This window comes from Bombina bombina, chromosome 12, assembly GCF_027579735.1.
Source record: "Bombina bombina isolate aBomBom1 chromosome 12, aBomBom1.pri, whole genome shotgun sequence".
NCBI lineage: Eukaryota > Metazoa > Chordata > Amphibia > Anura > Bombinatoridae > Bombina > Bombina bombina.
In genome coordinates this window covers 128,431,287-128,454,441 of record NC_069510.1, presented here as the reverse complement: position 1 = coordinate 128,454,441, position 23,155 = coordinate 128,431,287, and the positions used below count along the sequence as shown (strand labels likewise).

At 41.0% G+C, this 23,155-nt stretch overlaps 1 protein-coding gene across 6 annotated transcripts in view; it reads right to left on the bottom strand.

The window, feature by feature from the left end:
- Positions 1-1,264: 1,264 nt before the first annotated feature.
- The window catches only part of ASS1 (argininosuccinate synthase 1), a 166,998-nt gene continuing 145,107 nt past the window's right edge, over positions 1,265-23,155 (bottom strand). For all 6 annotated transcript variants that reach the window (XM_053696091.1, XM_053696090.1, XM_053696089.1 and 3 more), the window contains 4 exons: positions 15,121-15,252; positions 11,470-11,626; positions 3,356-3,421; positions 1,265-1,541 (listed from right to left, as the gene is read on the bottom strand). In XM_053696091.1, the coding sequence (XP_053552066.1) occupies positions 1,490-1,541; positions 3,356-3,421; positions 11,470-11,626; positions 15,121-15,252 (407 nt within the window). In that variant the 3' untranslated portion in view covers positions 1,265-1,489. The remainder of the gene's footprint in view (positions 1,542-3,355; positions 3,422-11,469; positions 11,627-15,120; positions 15,253-23,155) is intronic.

Here is a 23,155-nt window from a genome sequence, read left to right as displayed (position 1 = left end):
GCACACACCTGTGTACATGGCCCAGCTCTACATATGTATAATCACGCGCATGCACACACACCTATGTACATGGCCCAGCTCTACATATGTATAATCACACACATGCGCATGCACACAAACCTATGTACATGGCCCAGCTCTACATATGTATAATCACACGCATGTGCAGGCACACACCTATGTACATGGCCCAGCTCTACATATGTATAATCACACGCATGCACACACACCTATGTACATGGCCCAGCTCTACATATGTATAATCACCTGCATGCGCATGCACACACACTTATGTACATGGCTCAGCTCTACATATGTATAATCACACGCATGCGCATGCCCACAAACTTATGTACATGGCCCAGCTCTACATATGTATAATCACACGCATGTGCAGGCACACACACCTATGTACATTGCCCAGCTCTACATATGTATAATCACACGCATGTGCAGGCACACACACACACCTATGTACATGGCCCAGCTCTACATATGTATAATCACCTGCATGCGCACACATTTATGTACATGGCTCAGCTCTACATATGTATAATCACCTGCATGCGCATGCACACAAACCTATGTACATGGCCCAGCTGTACATATGTATAATCACGCGCATACACACACCTATGTACATGGCCCAGCTCTACATATGTATAATCACCTGCATGCGCATGCACACACACTTATGTACATGGCTCAGCTCTACATATGTATAATCACACGCATGCGCATAAACTTATGTACATGGCCCAGCTCTACATATGTATAGTCACACACCTATGTACATGGCCCAGCTCTACGTATGTATAATCACATGCATGTGCATGCACACACACCTATATACATGACCCAGCTCTACATATGTATAATCATGCGCATGCACACACACCTATATACATGACCCAGCTCTACGTATGTATAATCACACGCATGTGCATGCACACACACCTATATACATGACCCAGCTCTACGTATGTATAATCAAACGCATGTGCATGCACACACACCTATATACATGACCCAGCTCTACGTATGTATAATCACACGCATGTGCATGCACACACACCTATATACATGGTTCAGCTCTACATATGTATAATCACACGCATGTGCATGCACACACACACCTATGTACATGACCCAGCCCTACATATATATAATCACACGCATGCGCATGCACACACACCTATATACATGACCCAGCTCTACATAAAAGCTGCAGAAAAAACAGACAATAAAACTATTCTGGACAAAATAAAGTTGTACACAGTAATTGTATTTATTTTCTATTAACAGTCTACAAATGTTTGCAATAAGTTTTATCCATTTCACCTACAACAGAGCATCATCTCATATAAAAAAGAGAGCAACAGCTGCTGCTAACCTGAGCGCACCGTCTAACAATTACACAGCTGAATTAATGTCCTCGGAGAAGGCAGCGTATGTGGTAATGCGACAGAAAGGAGATGTCGCTGCTCCGTTACATTGTGTGAGAAGTGCACTTCCTGCGCACACGCTGGAACTCTTTTAACCTGCAAACCACAGATGGAAATATGTGAATAAACAAAGAAGTAAACTCAGTGTCTTCTGGGGGAAAAAATGTATTAACTGGTCAAGGCACATCAGACCGTAAGGGCACATCGGGCCGTAAGGGCACATCGGACCGTAAGGGCACATCAAACCGTAAGGGCACATCAAACCGTAAGGGCACATCAGACCGTAAGGGCACATCAGACCGTAAGGGCACATCAGACCGTAAGGGCACATCAGACCGTAAGGGCAAAACGTGCAGTTTATAGTCAGCCTATTTCTAAAGTGAAAACTGTATTTACACAGTGTTTGTGCAAAAGGTCTAAACATCTCAGCAGAACCAAAACTCCTTATGTTTTTATTATTTCCAACTGACTATATTAAAGGGACAGTCTAGACCCAATTACATTATTGTTACACACCAGAGAAGCGTCCTGCAACTGGTCCCACATCTATAAGAAGTACATGAAACATTTAAAATATTCATTGTTTGTTAGGAGCTGAAAATGTCCACCAAGCTCCGCCCACCCGCATGTATATTTTGGTATGTTTAGTTTCTCCAAATCACGATCAACATGTGACTGTTATCCTACTCACACACACCGATTTGTGCATGTGCAAGATGAAATAGCTAACTGAAATATTAAAACGTGCTCAGCTAAACTTCTACAAGAAAACCGCTAACTTGACCAGAAGAAAGCTGTGGGCGGAGCTTAGAGGCCAGTTTCAGCTGCTAGCAAACAATGATTATTTACAAGTTTCATGCACTTTTTACAAACTTATAGATGTGGAGCCTGTTGCAAAATGCTTAACATATAACATATTTGCTTGCCTGATCCCTCTTTTTGCTGCTCTTCTTTCTGTTTCTTGTCCCTCATTATATATTTTCTCCTAATTCCTCCTGATTTGTGATTCCTTCCCTGGGTTTCCCAGCCCTGTCCCTCTCCTGTTGTCACTTCTGTACTCTTCAATCTTTCACCTTAGCTAATAACTCTGCACTTATTCTCTGCCACTTCTGACCAGTCCTCTATCTGTGTTCATCCCCAGAGAGAATGCTGCAAGCAACTACACCAATGCCTGGAATATGCATAAGGCTAACCAGAGCATCCATTCAACTTCAGCAGGAAGCAGGCACAGACTTCATGGGCCTTGTGGTTCTTAGCTTTTGTCAAAATCTATGTTTTCCGTTTTTCTCTGGTTTTCCCCCATCCTCATTGCCCAGTCGCTTTTCCTGCCAGTCCCCAATCTTTCCTTCCACTCTAGCCCTATTTTCCACACGACCTATTGTACCTCTAGGTTGACGCCCTTGCCTTATTGTGCCTCTAGGTTGACACCCTTGCCCTATTGTGCCTCTAGGTTGACACCCTTGCCCTATTGTACCTCTAGGTTTACACCCTTGCGCCCTAGTGTACCTCTAGGTTGACACCCTTGCCCTATTGTACCTCTAGGTTTACACCCTTGCGCCCTAGTGTACATCTAGGTATATATCCTTGTCCTATTGTACCTCTAGGTTGAAACCCTTGCCCCATTGTACCTCTAGGTTGACACCCGTGCCCTATTGTACCTCCAGGTATATACCCATGCCTTATTGTACCTCTAGGTTGACAACCTTGCCCTAAGGTACCTCTAGGTTTATACCCTTGCCCCATTGTAACTCTAGGTTTACACCCTTGCACTATTGTATCTCTAGATTTACACCCTTGCCCTATTGTACTTCTAGCTTGACGTTCCCCCACCAATATATGATGTTTACAAAGTGCCTGATATGATGGGTATATACAAAAAGAGAGAGTGAGCACAGGAGCATCTTTCTTACCGAACAGAGTTGATTTTGATGAACCCAGAAGCATCGGCAGGCTCGTAATCTCCTTGCACATCCATACTACAAGAGAAGGAAAGTAAGAATTAATGACTGGGAGAAAGATTTCAGAGGTGACAAATACAGTTAGGCCCATATCAGGCCTGTACATTTCCCACTAGTCTGGAATTAGACTAATATTCCAGCAGATGAGAAGGACATTAGGCTTTTCAAGATATGTGATGCTAAGCAAAAGAGTCAGCGTAGAATTGTATGAGTCTTACAGTGTAACCTGGGATGCCGGTTACGGGAGACTTTGGGTGTAACGTTACCCGTAAAATGTCCAACAGCCTATTGCAAATCAAGCGTAGAGGCAAATCCATGTTAAATCCGTGTGAAATAAATTCCCATGTAACAGCAGATTTAATACAGGTATGTTATAACATAGACACTATCTCAGATACATAAATTGTTGCAGGAAACAATATGGGTTTGCAATCCATATTGTCTGGAATGGCCATCCAAAAACCACAGGAAGTGTCTGCCCAACACAAATCTGCACTTAATCATCTACTTGCTAAAGAACTCCATTGTAAGCAATAGAGCCAAGATAGCGGTGCACAGAATAAGTATCTTCATTGTTTTATAGCCACCAATTCTTCATCACAGCATCCTACAACAATTACATGTAGCTGTAGCAGAAAAGGGAGCAACTTCTCATGGTTTGTTTGTTGGCGCATAAAACATTGTTTTCCTTAAAAATCATCAAGAAATGTAAAAGTACAATTAACAATGTAGTTTCCCCACACAGGCATTCATATACAAGCTTTTATGTGGTTTTCACACATAGCACTGACTTTGCTATCTGAGTGCAATATGCGCCCGAAAACCTGCGATTTATGGGTCCTGATTATTTATTGTATTTCTTTTTGTATACACAGGACAATATGCATATGGTTTGACCCGTATGGACGCACCCGTATGGACGCACCTTGTAGCAAAATATACGTGAACTCATACCGTGGATTTGTGCGAATTCAGCTGCATGTCATATTCTCCTTATATCAGGAGAGGTCATGCTGGCAGGAATAGCGCTCATTGGGAGAGTTGGGTATAGTGCATGGGAAGGGATGTTCATGAACAATACAGACAAGTGCCTAGGGGTTCCCACTCTTTACTCATCCAATGATTGTGCAATGTATACAGTGTATAACATGATGTGGAGTGTATTGCAACTAGACAGCTGGGAAAGTGTACTGGGAATGTAAGTGTAGGGATCTATATTTGTAGTAATGCACGTTAGTGGTGACAAGTCCTGGCATATTGAATTAACTTGCACCTAAGGGAAGCTGTTATGTATATGCGGCTCTGTGGATAGGGCAGTTATGGTCGGATAACAATACCCAAGGTGAGAGCTCCTAGAACTAGCACACTGCTCTTCAATGTTGCATACAAAAAATACCTGATCAACCTGTTTCTAGTGCTCCCAACTACTGGCCGTGCATTCTTCTATTGCTCCCAACTACCGGCCGTGCATTCTTCTATTGCTCCCAACTACCGGTCGTGCATTCTTCTATTGCTCCCAACTACCGGTCGTGCATTCTTCTATTGCTCCCAACTACCGGCCGTGCATTCTTCTATTGCTCCCAACTACCGGTTGTGCATTCTTCTATTGCTCCCAACTACCGGCTGTGCATTCTTCTATTGCTCCCAACTACCGGCTGTGCATTCTTCTAGTGCTCCCAACTACCGGTCGTGCATTCTTCTAGTGCTCCCAACTACCGGTCGTGCATTCTTCTAGTGCTCCCAACTACTGGTCGTGCATTCTTCTAGTGCTCCCAACTACTGGTCTTGCATTCTTCTAGTGCTCCCAACTACTGGTCTTGCATTCTTCTAGTGCTCCCAACTACTGGTCTTGCCTTCTTCTAGTGCTCCCAACTACTGGTCTTGCCTTCTTCTAGTGCTCCCAACTGCTGGTCTTGCCTTCTTCTAGTGCTCCCAACCGCTGGTCTTGCCTTCTTCTAGTGCTCCCAACCGCTGGTCGTGCATTCTTCTATTGCTCCCAATTACCGGCCGTGCATTCTTCTATTGCTCCCAACTACCGGCCGTGCATTCTTCTATTGCTCCCAACTACCGGCCGTGCATTCTTCTAGTGCTCCCAACTACCGGCCGTGCATTCTTCTAGTGCTACCTGCTGGCCGTTCATTCTTCTAGTGCTACCTGCTGGCCGTTCATTCTTCTAGTGCTACCTGCTGGCCGTTCATTCTTCTAGTGCTACCTGCTGGCCGTTCATTCTTCTAGTGCTACCTGCTGGCCGTTCATTCTTCTAGTGCTACCTGCTGGCCGTTCATTCTTCTAGTGCTACCTGCTGGCCGTTCATTCTTCTAGTGCTACCTGCTGGCCGTTCATTCTTCTAGTGCTACCTGCTGGCCGTTCATTCTTCTAGTGCTACCTGCTGGCCGTTCATTCTTCTAGTGCTACCTGCTGGCCGTTCATTCTTCTAGTGCTACCTGCTGGCCGTTCATTCTTCTAGTGCTACCTGCTGGCCGTTCATTCTTCTAGTGCTACCTGCTGGCCGTTCATTCTTCTAGTGCTACCTGCTGGCCGTTCATTCTTCTAGTGCTACCTGCTGGCCGTTCATTCTTCTAGTGCTACCTGCTGGCCGTTCATTCTTCTAGTGCTACCTGCTGGCCGTTCATTCTTCTAGTGCTACCTGCTGGCCGTTCATTCTTCTAGTGCTACCTGCTGGCCGTTCATTCTTCTAGTGCTACCTGCTGGCCGTTCATTCTTCTAGTGCTACCTGCTGGCCGTTCATTCTTCTAGTGCTACCTGCTGGCCGTTCATTCTTCTAGTGCTACCTGCTGGCCATTCATTCTTATAGTGCTACCTGCTGGTCATTCATTCTTCTAGTGCTAACTACTGGTCATTCATTGTTATAGTGCTCCCAACTGCTGGCCGTGCATTCTTCTATTGCTCCCAATTACCGGCCGTGCATTCTTCTATTGCTCCCAACTACCGGCCGTGCATTCTTCTAGTGCTCCCAACTACCGGCCGTGCATTCTTCTAGTGCTACCTGCTGGCCGTTCATTCTTCTAGTGCTACCTGCTGGCCGTTCATTCTTCTAGTGCTACCTGCTGGCCGTTCATTCTTCTAGTGCTACCTGCTGGCCGTTCATTCTTCTAGTGCTACCTGCTGGCCGTTCATTCTTCTAGTGCTACCTGCTGGCCGTTCATTCTTCTAGTGCTACCTGCTGGCCGTTCATTCTTCTAGTGCTACCTGCTGGCCGTTCATTCTTCTAGTGCTACCTGCTGGCCGTTCATTCTTCTAGTGCTACCTGCTGGCCGTTCATTCTTCTAGTGCTACCTGCTGGCCGTTCATTCTTCTAGTGCTACCTGCTGGCCGTTCATTCTTCTAGTGCTACCTGCTGGCCGTTCATTCTTCTAGTGCTACCTGCTGGCCGTTCATTCTTCTAGTGCTACCTGCTGGCCGTTCATTCTTCTAGTGCTACCTGCTGGCCGTTCATTCTTCTAGTGCTACCTGCTGGCCGTTCATTCTTCTAGTGCTACCTGCTGGCCGTTCATTCTTCTAGTGCTACCTGCTGGCCGTTCATTCTTCTAGTGCTACCTGCTGGCCGTTCATTCTTCTAGTGCTACCTGCTGGCCATTCATTCTTATAGTGCTACCTGCTGGTCATTCATTCTTATAGTGCTACCTACTGGTCATTCATTCTTATAGTGCTACCTACTGGTCATTCATTCTTATAGTGCTAACTACTGGTCATTCATTCTTCTAGTGCTAACTACTGGTCATTCATTGTTATAGTGCTACCTGCTGGCCGTTCATTCTTATAGTGCTACCTGCTGGCCGTTCATTCTTATAGTGCTACCTGCTGGCCGTTCATTCTTATAGTGCTACTTGCTGGCCGTTCATTCTTATAGTGCTACCTTTTCCATCATATTCTTAGCATTATAGGGGAAAACATAGTTTTACTTTTAAATCACATAAGAACCAAAATTGGCCCATTTATTTTGCCAATATTTCTCTCCACTACAGACACTTTTCTTTAAGTGCATTTAAAGCACTTTGGATTTCCTATACTGGAGTTTATGGTTTCTGTAGGGAGGCTGATCCACTTATTTACTACACTTCACGGTCGCAGCTTCGGCAAATAAACAATGCCCGGCCCAGTCTCTGTCATGCTATGTCTCATTTACTTTTCACATTGCAGCTCCTTCATATTTTTTAAGACTACAGTTTTCCCTTTTTTCTCACCTGATTCCCTCCGATTCGCCCTCAGACTCCTGCGCTCCTAAACACCATTGCAGCGCTGTCATTCCCTTTCTCACTCCCTGCGGGCTGCTAATATCAAACTAACCATTACAGGGAGAATGAAACACAGAGATTGTAAAACCACACTAGTTCCTAACCCTACCAGCAGCTTTTTACCCTCCCTAGATAAATTACCACTATCCCTAAAATGTGCAAACGACTTGAGAATGATTTTACCTCCCTTGACGTGAAACTAAAGTACGAAGCAAAAGAAAGAAAAAAAAAAAAAAAGACACAAAACTGGTGGCTTTTATTTTTGCTCATTGAAGTGGTTCTGACCTGAGCTATAATTACATTACTTTCTACCTACTGTGCAAAGGCATTTCCACCCCGTGTTAGTTCTTGTAACTCGCTCACTCCCCCTGCTTCCCGTTACGCTGTCATTCAAAGCCTTTCAAAGAAGCTATGCACAAATCAAAAAGAAAAAAGAGAAAAATGGTTGGAGACACAGTGAGTATAAAAGCTGGCACTCTACTGCTCGCGGTTACAATTTTTTTCCCCCGAATACTTTATTCATTGCGTCTCCCCGAGTGAGAGAGTGACATAATGAGACGTTGCTTATTTGGAAGATGATGGGAGGAGGAGGGGGTTGGAAGATATACAGGTTGATGGAGAGAGGATAATTTGATATTCACCCCCCTAACTGATCTAAACGGAAGTTTTATATTGGCTTTGCCGCATTACGGAGAGTGCAGCGCTTTGGCACAGTGAGAAACGAGAATGGGCTCAGTTTGTAATTAGGTAGGGCATGCAAACTGGCATGAACAAGAGAGGCAGAATATAATCAGTCTGGTGTAGAGGAGCTTTTGAGAAAAACCATCATCTAATACTCAAAACTGTATCACACGCCATCAAAAGGGCGCCAGCTCTGGTCCTATAAATACTAGAAAGACTGGTCTATGAATTGTGTCCTGCCATATCCTATGCCACATGTCCTGCCATATCCCACACCTCGTGTCCTGCCATATCAGTACCCACATGTCCTGCCATATCCCGCACTTCGTGTCCTGCCATATTAGTACCCACATGTCCTGCCATATTCCGCACCTCGTGTCCTGCCATATTAGAACCCACATGTCCTGCCATATACCGCACCTCGTATCCTGCCGTATCTCACACCTTGTGCCCTGCCATATCAGTACCCACATGTCCTGCCATATCCCACACCTCGTGTCCTGCCATATCAGTACCCACATGTCCTGCCATATCCCGCACCTCGTGTCCTGCCATATCAGTACCCACATCTCCTGCCACATCCTGCCATATCCCGCACCTCGTGTCCTGCCATATTAGTACCCACATGTCCTGCCATATCCCGCACTTCGTGTCCTGCCATATTAGTACCCACATGTCCTGCCATATTCCGCACCTCGTGTCCTGCCGTATCTCACACCTTGTGCCCTGCCATATCAGTACCCACATGTCCTGCCATATCCCACACCTTGTGCCCTGCCATATCAGTACCCACATGTCCTGCCATATCCCACACCTCGTGTCCTGCCATATCAGTACCCACATGTCCTGCCATATCCCACACCTCGTGTCCTGCCATATCAGTACCCACATGTCCTGCCATATCCCACACCTCGTGTCCTGCCATATTAGTACCCACATGTCCTGCCATATCCCGCACCTCGTGTCCTGCCGTATTTCGCACCTCGTGCTCTGCCATATCAGTACCCACATGTTCTGCCATATCCTGCATTTACTGCCATATCCCGCACCTCGCGCCCTGCCATATTCTTGCCATATCCCACGTTACACACCCTGCTATATCCATAATACATTCCTCCATATTTATTAAGTATTCAAACAACACTTCAATGATGCAAACCTATCCTATAAAATAGAATAACATAAGACTTTTGTCTTGGTAGAAAACTCTATAAATCGGTAATATATATTATTATTCAGTAGATGGAACGGAGCTGCACTGCACTTCCATTGTGCCAAATGCAACCTACGGCACTGATTTCTGTACAGCTCTGTACTCCCCAATAAGCTTGGCATATGACCAGCTTTCTATAGTCGTTAAAAACAAACTACCAAACACACTTGCTTAAAGGGACACTGAACTCAATTTTTTTATTTCATGATTCAGATAGAGCATGAAATTTTAAGCAACTTTCTAATTTACTCCTATTATCAATTTTTCTTTGTTCCCTTGCTATCTTTATTTTAAAAGCAGGAATGTAAATCTAAGCAGCCAGCCCATTTTAGGTTCAGCACCATGGATAGCGCTTGCTTATTGGAGGCTTACATTTACCCACCAATAAGCAAGCATAACCCAGGTTCTTAACCAAAAATGGGCCAGCTCCTATGCATCACATTCCTGCTTTTTTAAATAAAGATAGTAAGAGAACAAAGAAAAATTGATAATAGGAGTAAATTAGAACGTTGCTTAAAGTGAAAGTAAAATCATTCTAGCTGCTAAACACAGCATTAAAATTTATTTGAAAATAGGTGTACTTTAATTGATTGTTGCAATAAATTTGTATTTACCGAGTATTCTGTTTTTAGATAGCTGCGATTGTAGTTTTAATCCTCCGCCCGCCATCTTTGATGATTGATTGACATAGTAGGCTCGATCTGGTCAACCAATCAGTGAATCCCCCCAGGGGATCAAACCCCTTTTTCTCTACGTCACGCATCCATAATGCGCTTGCGTTAGGGCGCTGTTCTATCACTGATCTCAGACGCGCGTTCACATTACGCGCATGCGCTCTTCAACAATTTTGGGTCATAGAAATTTATTCCTCAACTTTTGGATCGCAAGGTAAGTAGCGATCGTACAGGGGCTGGCTCGATTTGAAAAACAAATCTAATGCGTTCGTAAGGCAAAAAGAGTAAACATTATTGGGAATTATATAAAATAACGATTATGTGATGTTAGTTTCAAAACTACGGAGGGATCGCTGCTATACTGTCTTCAACGATAGTTTTCAATGAATGTATTTATTAATTGAATACTATGTTACTACACAATTAGATTGGCGTATAACGCATGCGCGGATGTGCCGATAGCCTGGAGCGCGCATTGCCTCTAAAAAGTGGCAGTTTGAATTATATACCAAAAAGCAAATAAGGTAAACGTTCAAAGTAGAGAAAATTTACATTCACTTTAAAATTGCATCTCTATTTGAATCATAAAAGAAACAAAATGGGTTTAGTGTCCCTTTAATAGATTACAGCTTTCAGAGGTAACTTAAATGAAAAATATAACAGCTTTTATTTTAACTACACTTCATTCATAATAAGAGGATTTGATAGATAATTAATGGTACAAAATCATTTTTAAACAGAATATACTTTATAATTAGTTATGTATATATAAAAAAAACCTCTCTATAGTATATTACATAGATATTTGTGGCCTTTCCTGGTGTGTGTTTGCTTTACCTTGTACATATATTATTTACTGTACTTGAGTTATGAACTATCTTCCCCATTGCAGATCTTTAATAAGGAACGAGTCTTTGTTACGTGATCAAATACAGGTTGCAGAGCTCCACTTGTGTCTGTATGTCGCCAAATGTGTAAAAGATCTATACATGTTACGAATAAACTCATATAAAAGCTGTTTAAATGGTTCACGAAACAAACAGGATGTGAGTGGTTGTGCACAATTACTCTGTAGGAGAGATTCTCACTAGTGGATAGGGACAGATCGATTGGTTGTTCTGGGCATGCACCGCAAGCATAAAAAAGTAGGATCCCTTATGGATGAAACAAAGAAACAAGTCTCTGCCGCACAGATAGTTCTACACAAACCACAAGGGACAATACTGTACACGTGGTGCTTACCTGACCAACTCCTCGTTGTACAGGGAATTTGGCGCCTCTCTGCCCAGTATGTACACTTGCCCCTTCAGCACAGACACCTGGACTTTGCCCTCTACCAGCTCCTGCGACTTGGCGATACAGCTGCGCACATACTCGCACTCTGGGCTGTACCAGAAGCCTAAGGACGAAGAGATCAGACACTATAAAATATCCCTTGTTTTGCCTTCCCCCAATACCCCCTGAATTATATGCTATTTAATTACTCATAAAGGGCATCAAATTACCTTATGGACAATTAATTCATGTAAAAAAAAATCTAAACTTGCTTTCGGCTTTTTTATTTCTTACAGACGTAAACCTGTTATTTTGCTAACTGGCCCCTACTATTGTGTTAATTACACTATGTATCACATGATACCAACAATTCATGCACAACACATGATAATATATCGCGAGTTAAGTTTAAAGTTAAAAAAAAAAATGAGCGCTGTTGCTTTTTAGTAACAGTGAAAATGTTAACATTTGAAACTGGCACAAGTTAGCACAGTGTGATATTTGAGTGACCCTTTAACTTAAAGGGACAGTCTACTCCAGAATGTTTATTGTATAAAAAGATAGATAATCATTTATTACCCATTCCCCAGTTTTGCACAACCAACACTGTTATAGAAATATACTTTTTACCTCTGTGATTACCCTGTACCTAAGCCTCTGCAGACTGCTCCCTTATCTCAGTTATATTAATATACTTTTTACCTCTGTGATTACCTTGTATTTAAGCCTCTCCAGACTACCCCTTATCTCAGTTCTTTTGACAGACTTGCATTTTAGTCAATCAGTGCCCTGTCATAAGTAACTTAACGGGTGTGAGTACAATGTTATCTATATGGCACACATGAACTAGCACCATCTAGCTGTGAAAACTGTCAAAATTCATTCAGATAAGAGGCGGCCTTCAAGGGCTTAGTAATTAGCATATGAGCCTACCTAGGTTTCGCTTTTAACGAAGAATACCAAGAGAACAAAGCAATTTTGATGATAAAAGTAAATTGGATAGTTGTTAAAACGGCATGCCTTATTTGAACCATAAAAGTTTCATTTTGACTAGACCATCCCTTTAAGTTAAACCATCTAACTGAAGGGTTATTTCAGTGGCTATGCACTGGGTGATTTAAAATGTTAAATATTATTTATTTATATTTTCCAGTGATACATTTTATCTGCTGTAGTGTATTAAATTATTTACAAATATATTTTTACCTTTATTTTGACATATAAAATAGCTGATTTTGCTGTGTTCTTGCCAGGACCTATTTAACGGGCACACCACCTGGCTAATTTTACTGACCACATAGCTAAAAACTTTAAAGACAATATTAAGCTAAAATTAGCTAATATTAATTGTTTTTCAATGTTGCACAAAATATCATTAAACCATCTTATGTTAAACTATGCAATTAATGTGTGCTTTGGATAGCTTAATATTTATAAATAAGAGAGAATGTTATATTCTAAAGCATTACACTGCCCCCAACTGACTACTTCATAATACCACCCAGATGGTAAGATTTTCTGTGAAGAACAGCGTTTTGTATGCTGAAACCACCACCTATACTGACAATTTCAATACTGCACTACTGGATATAGAAACACTATGTAATCAGGGTCTAAGCTCCCCCCACCCCTTGCCTTATTTAGAGGAGCCTTTATCTGTTACTTGAGTAGGATTCTAGCCACTGTTTTTATGGCAAAACTTGCATTGATTGATAGCATCTTGTCACCTTGTTAAAAGCCAATTAGTGACAAATATGTAGCGTGGCCTGTAGTGTGCACTTCCAAAAAAAGTTGCCCAATAAATAAAAAGTATGTTGCAGCATTTTACTGCAGACAATGAAGCATTTTATATTACAATGAATGCATTTACCGTTCACTTTAGTAAGTTATTAGCTAAAATCCTGCGTGACGCCGGTTATTGTCTGACGTTATGTTTAGCTAACAGTGAGCTACTGTATTGCTATGTTTTATCTGTAAATTGTTTTTTAATCTCACAAATATTCTATGCCCTTATTAGATAAAATCTATAGAGCGAAGGAATGATAGAGATGTGTCTCACAGAACAGCTGTATGCTGGGAATGTAGTTTATGATATCACAAGTCACATTTACTTTGTGTCTTCGACAAAAAACAAATAATAAAGGAAGTAATACTGCAGATTTGTATTAAATTCCAGTTGTAAACATAACTGTAATAACTGTTAGTAACAAAAGCTTCACAGACAACTGGAGAGTTTGTTCCTACTATAAGTTGTTGGAATGTTATATTGCGCCATATCATTGTGCTATGTAGCGGTATATTTATTTCAATCTATTTACTGATTGCTTTCTATATTCACCATAAGTTTACTTACATTAACTATCTTTCACGTGAAGCTGGATTTTTTTGAGTGGGGTAATAACAGGGTATACAATTTCAGTTGTACTCAAAGCGAACTGTGAATCTTTTGTCTATATTTTTTCAGAGATTGAAGTAACAGTTCCTTCTGGGATATAAAAACCACATACAATAATGTGACTTATTTTATTGTTTTGCTTTCAGATCCCTGTGCCCCCCCCCCACCCTCCTGATAATAGACGCCAGGCTGCGGACTGACCTTACGGCTTTATCAGGGTCAGAAATCAGGGCCCATATGGACTGCTATGTGGGACAGCTCCTACCAGGTAAGCTCACCTTCCCTGACATTTTACTAAGGTAACATTAGTCGCTGCATGAAGAAAGACCTCCCGCTTCTCTCTGCAGGCTGCCGAGAAACGAATACTTGTGCACATCTGTCCCTGAGAGCCGACTGTTCCCTAGGGCTGTGCTGAGTCTATCAATGGGCTAAATGCTGCCGGACTGAACTGCCACATCTGAAAAAGGGACTTGTGAGGTCTCAGTAATATCTATAATCTCCCTATTCATATGTATCATTCTGGCAACACTGAAGTAATGTGACCAGAGCGGGATTACTAAGGGCCACCGAACAGCAGCTTGTGAACTTGCCCTGCATCTGTTAGGTTCTGAACAGGAAGTAAAAAGGCTACAGAACCTGTCTCAATTTTATATGATATCAAACTGAAAATTATTTAATGCCAAGTTGCAGGGTCTGGGTGATTAAGTCTGTGATTCAGTTGGCTACAGAGCAGAGGGATATAACTACAGAACAGGAGTCTACAGGCTTCAGCCCTTACATAATGGCATTTTAATAAATGGGCATTTAGGTCCCTATGTAACAAGTGTTGTGGACAATACAAGATTTAGGAACGTCAATGTGTTAGCTCAGAGTGCAAATCAAAGCCAGCAGAAACCTAGTTAAACAGACTAAAACTGGATACGCTAACAGGAAGTGTATATTTGTGCACAACTCATCTCTAGGGACACGCTGCTCATTAGTGGTGCTCAATAAGCAGACAGAGTGCAGCTTTGATTAGCACAGGAATATCCATTTAAAAAACAAACAAACTGTAATATATTTTAAATTGCCCTTTTACCTAACTAGTACTCAGATCTTGTATGGCTGGACCTTATACGTTTTTTTATGACATGAGTCTGGCTAGTGATGGTTCGTGTGTGACATATTAACAGATCACTAATTACGCACAAGGATTACTGCATCAGTGTCAAGGGATTACTCACCATTGTAGACTTGTTCAGAAAAACTAAGTGACAACTGTTGCTTTATTTTGCGCACTTCTCGGTCCATAGTAAACGTCTCAATGTCTAAGTGAGCGTGGCGCAGAATCGTTCCAGCCGGCGTTTCGTAGATACCTAGCCATTTTTCAGGCAGGGGGAGGGAGGAGAGAGAGAGAGAGAGTTAGAAAGGATACATGATGCCCAATTGTTGGCAAATGACACTGTTAATGAGGCCTGTGACAGGAGAACCACAGTTGGACTTTATTCACTCCCAGCTTGCTATAGAGTGTGTGTGTCATTACCACCCCGCTGGGGGCAACGATAGACCACTTCGCACCTTGTGGTGAAAATGTCTAGATTTCTCTTTTTTGAAGAGGTTGAAATGACAGGTTTCAGGAACTGATCGCACCACTGCAGCTAGCCTACTGGACTCCTGCAGAAAGGCTGTAATTAGCCAGAGCGAATGAGGGATACATCATGGTGAAGGGGTTTTAAATAACAGTTCTCCCACCCCCCTCCTTGGCATACCACCCCCCTTTCACTCTCATTTTTCGCCCAAGCATAAGAATCAAGAAAATAACAATATTTAAAACAAGGCTGGAAAGCTTGTGACAGAGAGCACTCAGCGATCCCGGGCAACTGCCTCTCATTCATCAGCTAAACCTCACACATAAGTGCACAATAACGTTGATAGACCTATTAATAATACATCATTTAAGAGCAGATACACGCACTTGGCAAGTGCTATTTATAAACTGATACCACCTCTGCTGAACTATTAAGCCATGTACCCACCTGCCTATTGGAAAGCAGCATTTTTTTCATATTTAGAAATCATTCCTTCTAGAGTTTTAGAGCATTGCCATTTATTTTAGCAACTGTTGTCCATTAATAAAATCTATTATACACAAAGCCGAACTGGGTTTGTTTTACTTTGCAAGTTCAGAAAATGATATATTTTATGATATGACGGATCAGAAATGAAGTATCAGGTATTGATAAACCAACAGAAATATTAGAATATATGGAACAATCTTTGTTTTTGCACTGCTGCTTGAACCCCACAAAGTGGTTAAACACATAGTTAGCGCCAGAATAGCAATAACACTATATGCAATTAAGCGCTGTATTGTCAAAGTTCTGCGCACACAATAAGGGCTAGATAATGAGTGATACAATAACTGTTGAGCGCGAGGGATTAGGGGTTTATTGCGAGTGTTTGCGCGCATCGGAAGTTAAAAAATGAAAGTAAATGTGTTCGCTCAAGACCAATTACATTTAACGCTCATTGGGATAGCGCAACTTCATTGCCCTGATTAACTATTACGCTTGACTAAAAAAAAAAGGTGCACAAAACACATCAAAATTATATTTAAAAGTACAGTTACAATCATAAAAACACCATCTAATATTTTTTTTTAATATTGTAATAAAAAAAGATATGAGGTCTCAGGTGTTAGAAACAAAAAGGCAGGCAAAGGACTTTAACATAAAGAAACATCATACATATACAGGTCTAAATACATATATATCTGTGTGTGTATGTGTACATATATGTATTTATTTACAGACAAATACGTATGTACACATATATTAGACATACAGTATGTATATAAATACATATATATCTGTGTGTGTGTATGTGTACACATATGTATTTATTTACAGACAAATACGTATGTACACATATATTAGACATACAGTATGTATATAAATACATATATATCTGTGTGTGTGTATGTGTACACATATGTATGTATTTACAGACAAATACGTATCTACACATATATTAGACATACAGTATGTATATAAATACATATATCTGTGTGTGTATGTGTACACATATGTATTTATTTACAGACAAATACGTATGTACACATATTAGACATACAGTATGTATATAAATACATATATATCTGTGTGTGTATGTGTACATATATGTATTTATTTACAGACAAATACGTATGTACACATATATTAGACATACAGTATGTATATAAATACATATATATCTGTGTGTGTATGTGTACATATATGTATTTATTTACAGACAAATACGTATGTACACATATTAGACATACAGTATGTATATAAATACATATATATCTGTGTGTGTATGTGTACATATATGTATTTATTTACAGACAAATACGTATGTACACATATATTAGACATACAGTATGTATATAAATACATATATATCTGTGTGTGTATGTGTACATATATGTATTTATTTACAGACAAATACGTATGTACACATATTAGACATACAGTATGTATATAAATACATATATATCTGTGTGTGTATGTGTACATATATGTATTTATTTACAGACAAATACGTATGTACACATATATTAGACATACAGTATGTATATAAATACATATATATCTGTGTGTGTGTATGTGTACACATATGTATGTATTTACAGACAAATACGTATGTACACATATATTAGACATACAGTATGTATATAAATACATATATATCTGTGTGTATGTGAACATATATGTATGTATTTACAGACAAATTCGTATGTACACATATATTAGACATACAGTATGTATATAAATACATATATATCTGTGTGTGTATGTGTACACATATGTATGTATTTACAGACAAATACGTATGTACACATATATTAGACATACAGTATGTATATAAATACATATATATGTGTGTGTGTATGTGTACACATATGTATTTATTTACAGACAAATACGTATGTACACATATATTAGACATACAGTATGTATATAAATACATATATATCTGTGTGTGTGTATGTGTACACATATGTATGTATTTACAGACAAATACGTATCTACACATATATTAGACATACAGTATGTATATAAATACATATATCTGTGTGTGTATGTGTACACATATGTATTTATTTACAGACAAATACGTATGTACACATATATTAGACATACAGTATGTATATAAATACATATATATCTGTGTGTGTATGTGTACATATATGTATGTATTTACAGACAAATACGTATGTACACATATATTAGACATATACTGTATATATATCTGTGTGTGTGTGTATGTGTATATATATGTACTGTATGTATTTACAGACAAATACGTATGTACACATATATTAGACATACAGTATATATATAATTGCATTGGAGCCGTTTGCAGTCAAATAATTGAACATTCTGTAATTATTTCACATAGTAATATGTATTTAAGAATAAATAGAACATATTCTGCTATCGGGTTAGCGCACTTGAGAATATGTGATCGGGTTTGTGCGACTTGTTGGTTGTTTTTTTTATTTCAACTTTTCGCTCTCCATCCTCTATGGGGGAATACATTAAGGCAGTCGCAATATTCAAAGTTCAGCCTTAGTTAGTGCGTGAGCAAAACCTTTTTACTTTCAATGCGCGCAAAAAGCGTAAACTACTGCTCTACTCATGATCTAGCCCTATATATATATATATATATATCAGCAATCTGCATACACAATAAGTGTTTATATATGCACAGTATATATCAGCAATCTGCATACACAATAAATGTTTAACATATAGAAACACCTTTCCACAAATTATTTATTATTATTATACTTTATTTATGAAGCGCCAACATATTCCGCAGCGCTGTCCATGGATACAATTAATTTAAATAAAACAATACAAGACTTGTAAGAGACAGGACAGAATTTACAAACACATACAGGAGGAATTGAGGGCCCTATTCCTGTGGGAACTTACAATCTAGAAGGGTAGGAGGTTAAGAAACAGGAGGTGAGGACTGCAAGATTGAGAAGGATGTTAATACAGAGTTAGATGAGGGAAATGTTAGGTAAGTAAAATTAATTTATTATTGAGTTGGGTGGTCGGCTTCCCTGAACAGAAAAGTCTTCAGGGCTTGATTTACAGGAAGAAAGATTAGGGCAAAGCCTGACAGCACAAGGGAGAGTGTTCCAGAGGGTAGGTGCTGCACGACAGAAGTCCTGCAGTCTAGCATGAGAAGAGGTGATAGTCGCTGATGCAAGGAGCAGGTCATTGTTGGATCTTAGTGGGTGGGCTGGAGTATACTTGTGTATTAGAGAGGATAGGTAGAGGGGAGCGGTATTGGTGAGAGCTTTGTATGTAATGGTGAGAATTTTGAATTTAATTCTGCTGTGAATGGGGAGCCAATGAAGGGACTCGCAGAGAGGTGCAGCAGATACAGAGCGACGGGAAAGGTGGATTGGCCTGGCAGAGGCATTTAGGATGGATTGAAGAGGGGAGAGGCGGGAAAGAGGAAGGCTAGCGAGTAGGTTATTGCAGTAGTCAAGTCGGGAGATAACAAGGGAGTGGATTAATTGCTTTGTGGTGTCAGCGTTCAGAAAAGGGTGAATTTTGGAAATATTGCGTAGATGATTGCGGCAGGATGTAGAAAGCAATTGGATATGGGGGACGAAGGATAGGTTTGAGTCAAGTGTGACTCCGAGGCAGCGGACTTGGGGCGATGGGGAAATGGTGATGCCGTCAACAGGGATAGAGAAGTCAGAAGTCGGTGTAGGGCTTGAGGGGGGGATATGAAGGAGCTCAGTCTTAGACATGTTAATCTTTAGGTGGTGAGAGGCCATCCAGGAAGAAATACCAGATAAGCAGTCGCTGACATGAGAAAGGACAGAGGGAGAGAGAGCAGGGGTGGAGAGGTAGATCTGGGTGTCATCAGCATAGAGGTGATTTTTGAAGCCATAACTGTTGATAAGTTTACTCAGCGAAGAAGTACATATAGATGGAGAAGAGCAGAGGACCCAGAACAGATCCTTGAGGTACTCCAGCAGACAGAGGCATTGGAGAGGAGGAGTCGCCGGCAAATGACACAGAAAAATACCTGTGAGAAAGATAGGAGTGAATCGAGGAAAGAGCAGTGTCACAGAGGCCAAAAGAGCTAAGGGTCTGTAGAAGGAGGGGGTGGTCAACTGTGTCGAAGGCAGCTGAGAGGTCAAGTAAGATGAGTATAGAGTAGTGGCCAATATTTTTAGCAGAGAGAATATCGTTTGTAACCTTGGTAAGGGCAGTCTCAGTTGAGTGTTTTGGGCGGAATTCGGATTGCAGTGGGTCAAGCAAAGAGTTGGCGGACAGGAAGTGGGTTAGGCGATTGTAAACTAGTTTTTCAAGGAGTTTCAAGGCGGATGTTAGTGGAAGCAGTGATATAGGGGCGGTAGCTTTCAGGAGAATTAGGGTCGAGGGAGGGTTTTTTTGAGTATGGGAGTGACTTTTGCGTGTTTGAAAGAAGATGGGAATGAGCCGGTAGAAAGAGATAGTTTGAAGATGTGGGTAAGAGCAGGAGTGAGGGTGGAAGATAGGGAGGGTATTAGATGGGAAGGGATAGGGTTGAGTGGGCAGGTAGTGAGGCGTGAGGAAGAAACTTCATTTTCAGTGGCTGGATGGAAGATACAGAGGGTGGCAGAGGGAGTAATTGGTCCAGTTGTTGGAATATTGCAGATTGGTGTTGGGTTGTTGCTTCGGATAGTACGTGTTTTGTTTAAAAAGTAGTCTGTCAGATCTTGAGCACTAAAGACAGACGGGGTGGTGGAGCAGGTGGGTAGAGGAGAGAGTTAAAGGTGGAGGAGAGTCATTTAGGGTTTGAGGAAAGAGTAGATATGAGAGAAGAGAAGTAGGTTTGCTTGGCTAAGTGAAGGGCAGAAGTGTATGAACGAAGAATAAACTTATACACCTAGATTTAGAGTTCTGCGTTAGCCGTCAAAAGCAGCGTTAAGGGGTCCTAACGCTGCTTTTGGCCGCCCGCTGATATTTAGAGTCAGGCAGGAAAGGGTCTAACGCTCACTTCCTCACCGCGACTCCAGGCTACCGCAGATCCCCTTACGCCAATTGCGTATCCTATCTTTTCAATGGGATCTGCCTAACGCCGGTATTTGGAGTCTTGGGAGAAGTGATATAAACAGGTCATGGATGGCTGTAAGTTTGTTGCAGACAGAGCGAGAGTTCCATAGTGCGCAGGTGAAAGGAGTGTGTGCGTGTGGGATGGAAATGAGGTTATGTGTGTTGCTTTTATTAAAGTTTCTATAAGGAGTGCGTGATTGGGTAATGGTGGGAATGAGGGTGGGCCCAGGATTTGGAGAGATGTCACCTGATGCTAATAGCAGCAAGATGGAAAGTAAGAATAGGTGAGAATGAGATTTATAGCAGTGGGGGCATTTCTGTGAGGTGGTGCAGTTTGTTGATATAGATTTTAAAATAGAAAGTAGTTCATGAGAGCTAAGGTATGGAGAGGAAAGAGGGGCCAATATAAACTGCATGTGGAGAAGGGTAAGGTATGAGTATGTGAGTATGCCTGTGGAATAGACATGAGGCTGTCAAAAGGAAAAGCAGTCCTGAAAATATAGCAGAATGTTAAGTGCAAAAGATTGTTTGAATGAAAATATTTAGCTTGCCTCAAATCTTCTTCAATTCTTGTCTAATTCTCAGCGCTGCCACTTAAAGATGGTCACTTAGACAGATGGGAGCTTAGAGAGATGGAATACTCTGCAAACGCTCAGGCCCCAGCAAACGCTCTCCCCTAACTGGTCTTAAATTTATAAGGCTACAGCAGACAGCTGAGTTTAATTGGTTGGAGACAGGGAGATACGTTACACCCAGGTGAGAAGACTAAGAATTGCTACAAGACCAGAGGGATAGATTCAAGAAAGGAAATTGGGTGGGGATTAATTAATTCATTAAGCAAAATTTGATAATAAAGAAATACACATGCTGGGGACAGGAAAGAGCGGATTAATTAATAAATCCAGCAAAGACAGAGGATTTTAAAGGGACATACCAGGAGTTAAAAACAGTGTAATAAGTCCAGCAGAGACAGAGGGTTTTAAAGGGACATACCAGGTTTGTATATCTTCAAGTTCGTCGCGCAATCCAAATAAATCCACACAAGCCAAATTTCCTCAGACCTAACACACCATTTGAATCCCTATGTATTAACCCTTTACTAATAAAATCCCATATTTCAAGAATTTATAGCATGCTCAGATGCTCCTTCCCAACACATAAACCTCTGTACATAACTAAGTGGGAAAATGAACTACAGGAAACATTTACAGAAGAACAATGGAGCAAATTCTTTAAAAACGCCCAAGAAAGCATCCATTTCTCCAATCATTGTAGAACTAAACTACAAAATTCTATGACGATGGTAGCTCACCCCTCATGGACTCTATAGAATCTTCACTGGTGCCTCTTCACTGTGTTGGAGACATTGCAGCGAAATAGGCACTCTCTCCCATATCTGGTGGCATTGTCCTCAGATAAAAACATTTTGGGAAAACATCACCTTACACAGCAACTCAATACTACACACAACACTCGAAGTTCGTCCCTCAATAATACTCCTCAATGACCTCCCCCATATCCCGTCTATCGTAGGAAATTGTTACAATGTATGATAAATTGCGCTAAGCGGCTAATACCTAGATTTTGGGGGATAACGACAATACCCACCCTACAAATGTGGCTACAGGAAGTGGATCATGTTGGGGGGAAGGTAACAGCACGGCTCCAAGGGAAAAAACCCCAGGATCACTCATGAACTCCGGATGTGAGAAAAGCAGTGTGAAGCAAAAGAAATACTGCTAGAATGTCGACTGAGGTGTTAAGGTGCCTGCCACAAAGCAGGACAAATCAATCTAATAGATACAAGGAAGAACAGGCAGCACACTTGGTAACCCCAATAAAACGGAACTTTATTCCTACATGAGAATAGTGTGACTATGACTAAGTGCCAAATGGTACGAAACGCGTAAGGACACGCCCCTTTTTTGCTCCTTCATGTTGGTTGTTTGTCACACTATTCTCATGTTGGAATTAAGTTCCGTTTAATTGGAGTTACCAAGTGTGCTGTCTGTTCTTCCTTGTATCTATTGAAGTGGATCATGTTCTCTCTCTTGAAAAACTCCACTACTGCTTTCCAGGAAAAGCCAATTTTATTTTAGATATATTTATATGGAACCAGAAAACGACAGAATAACCTAAAAAGGTGCCTTTGACACAAAACCTTTTT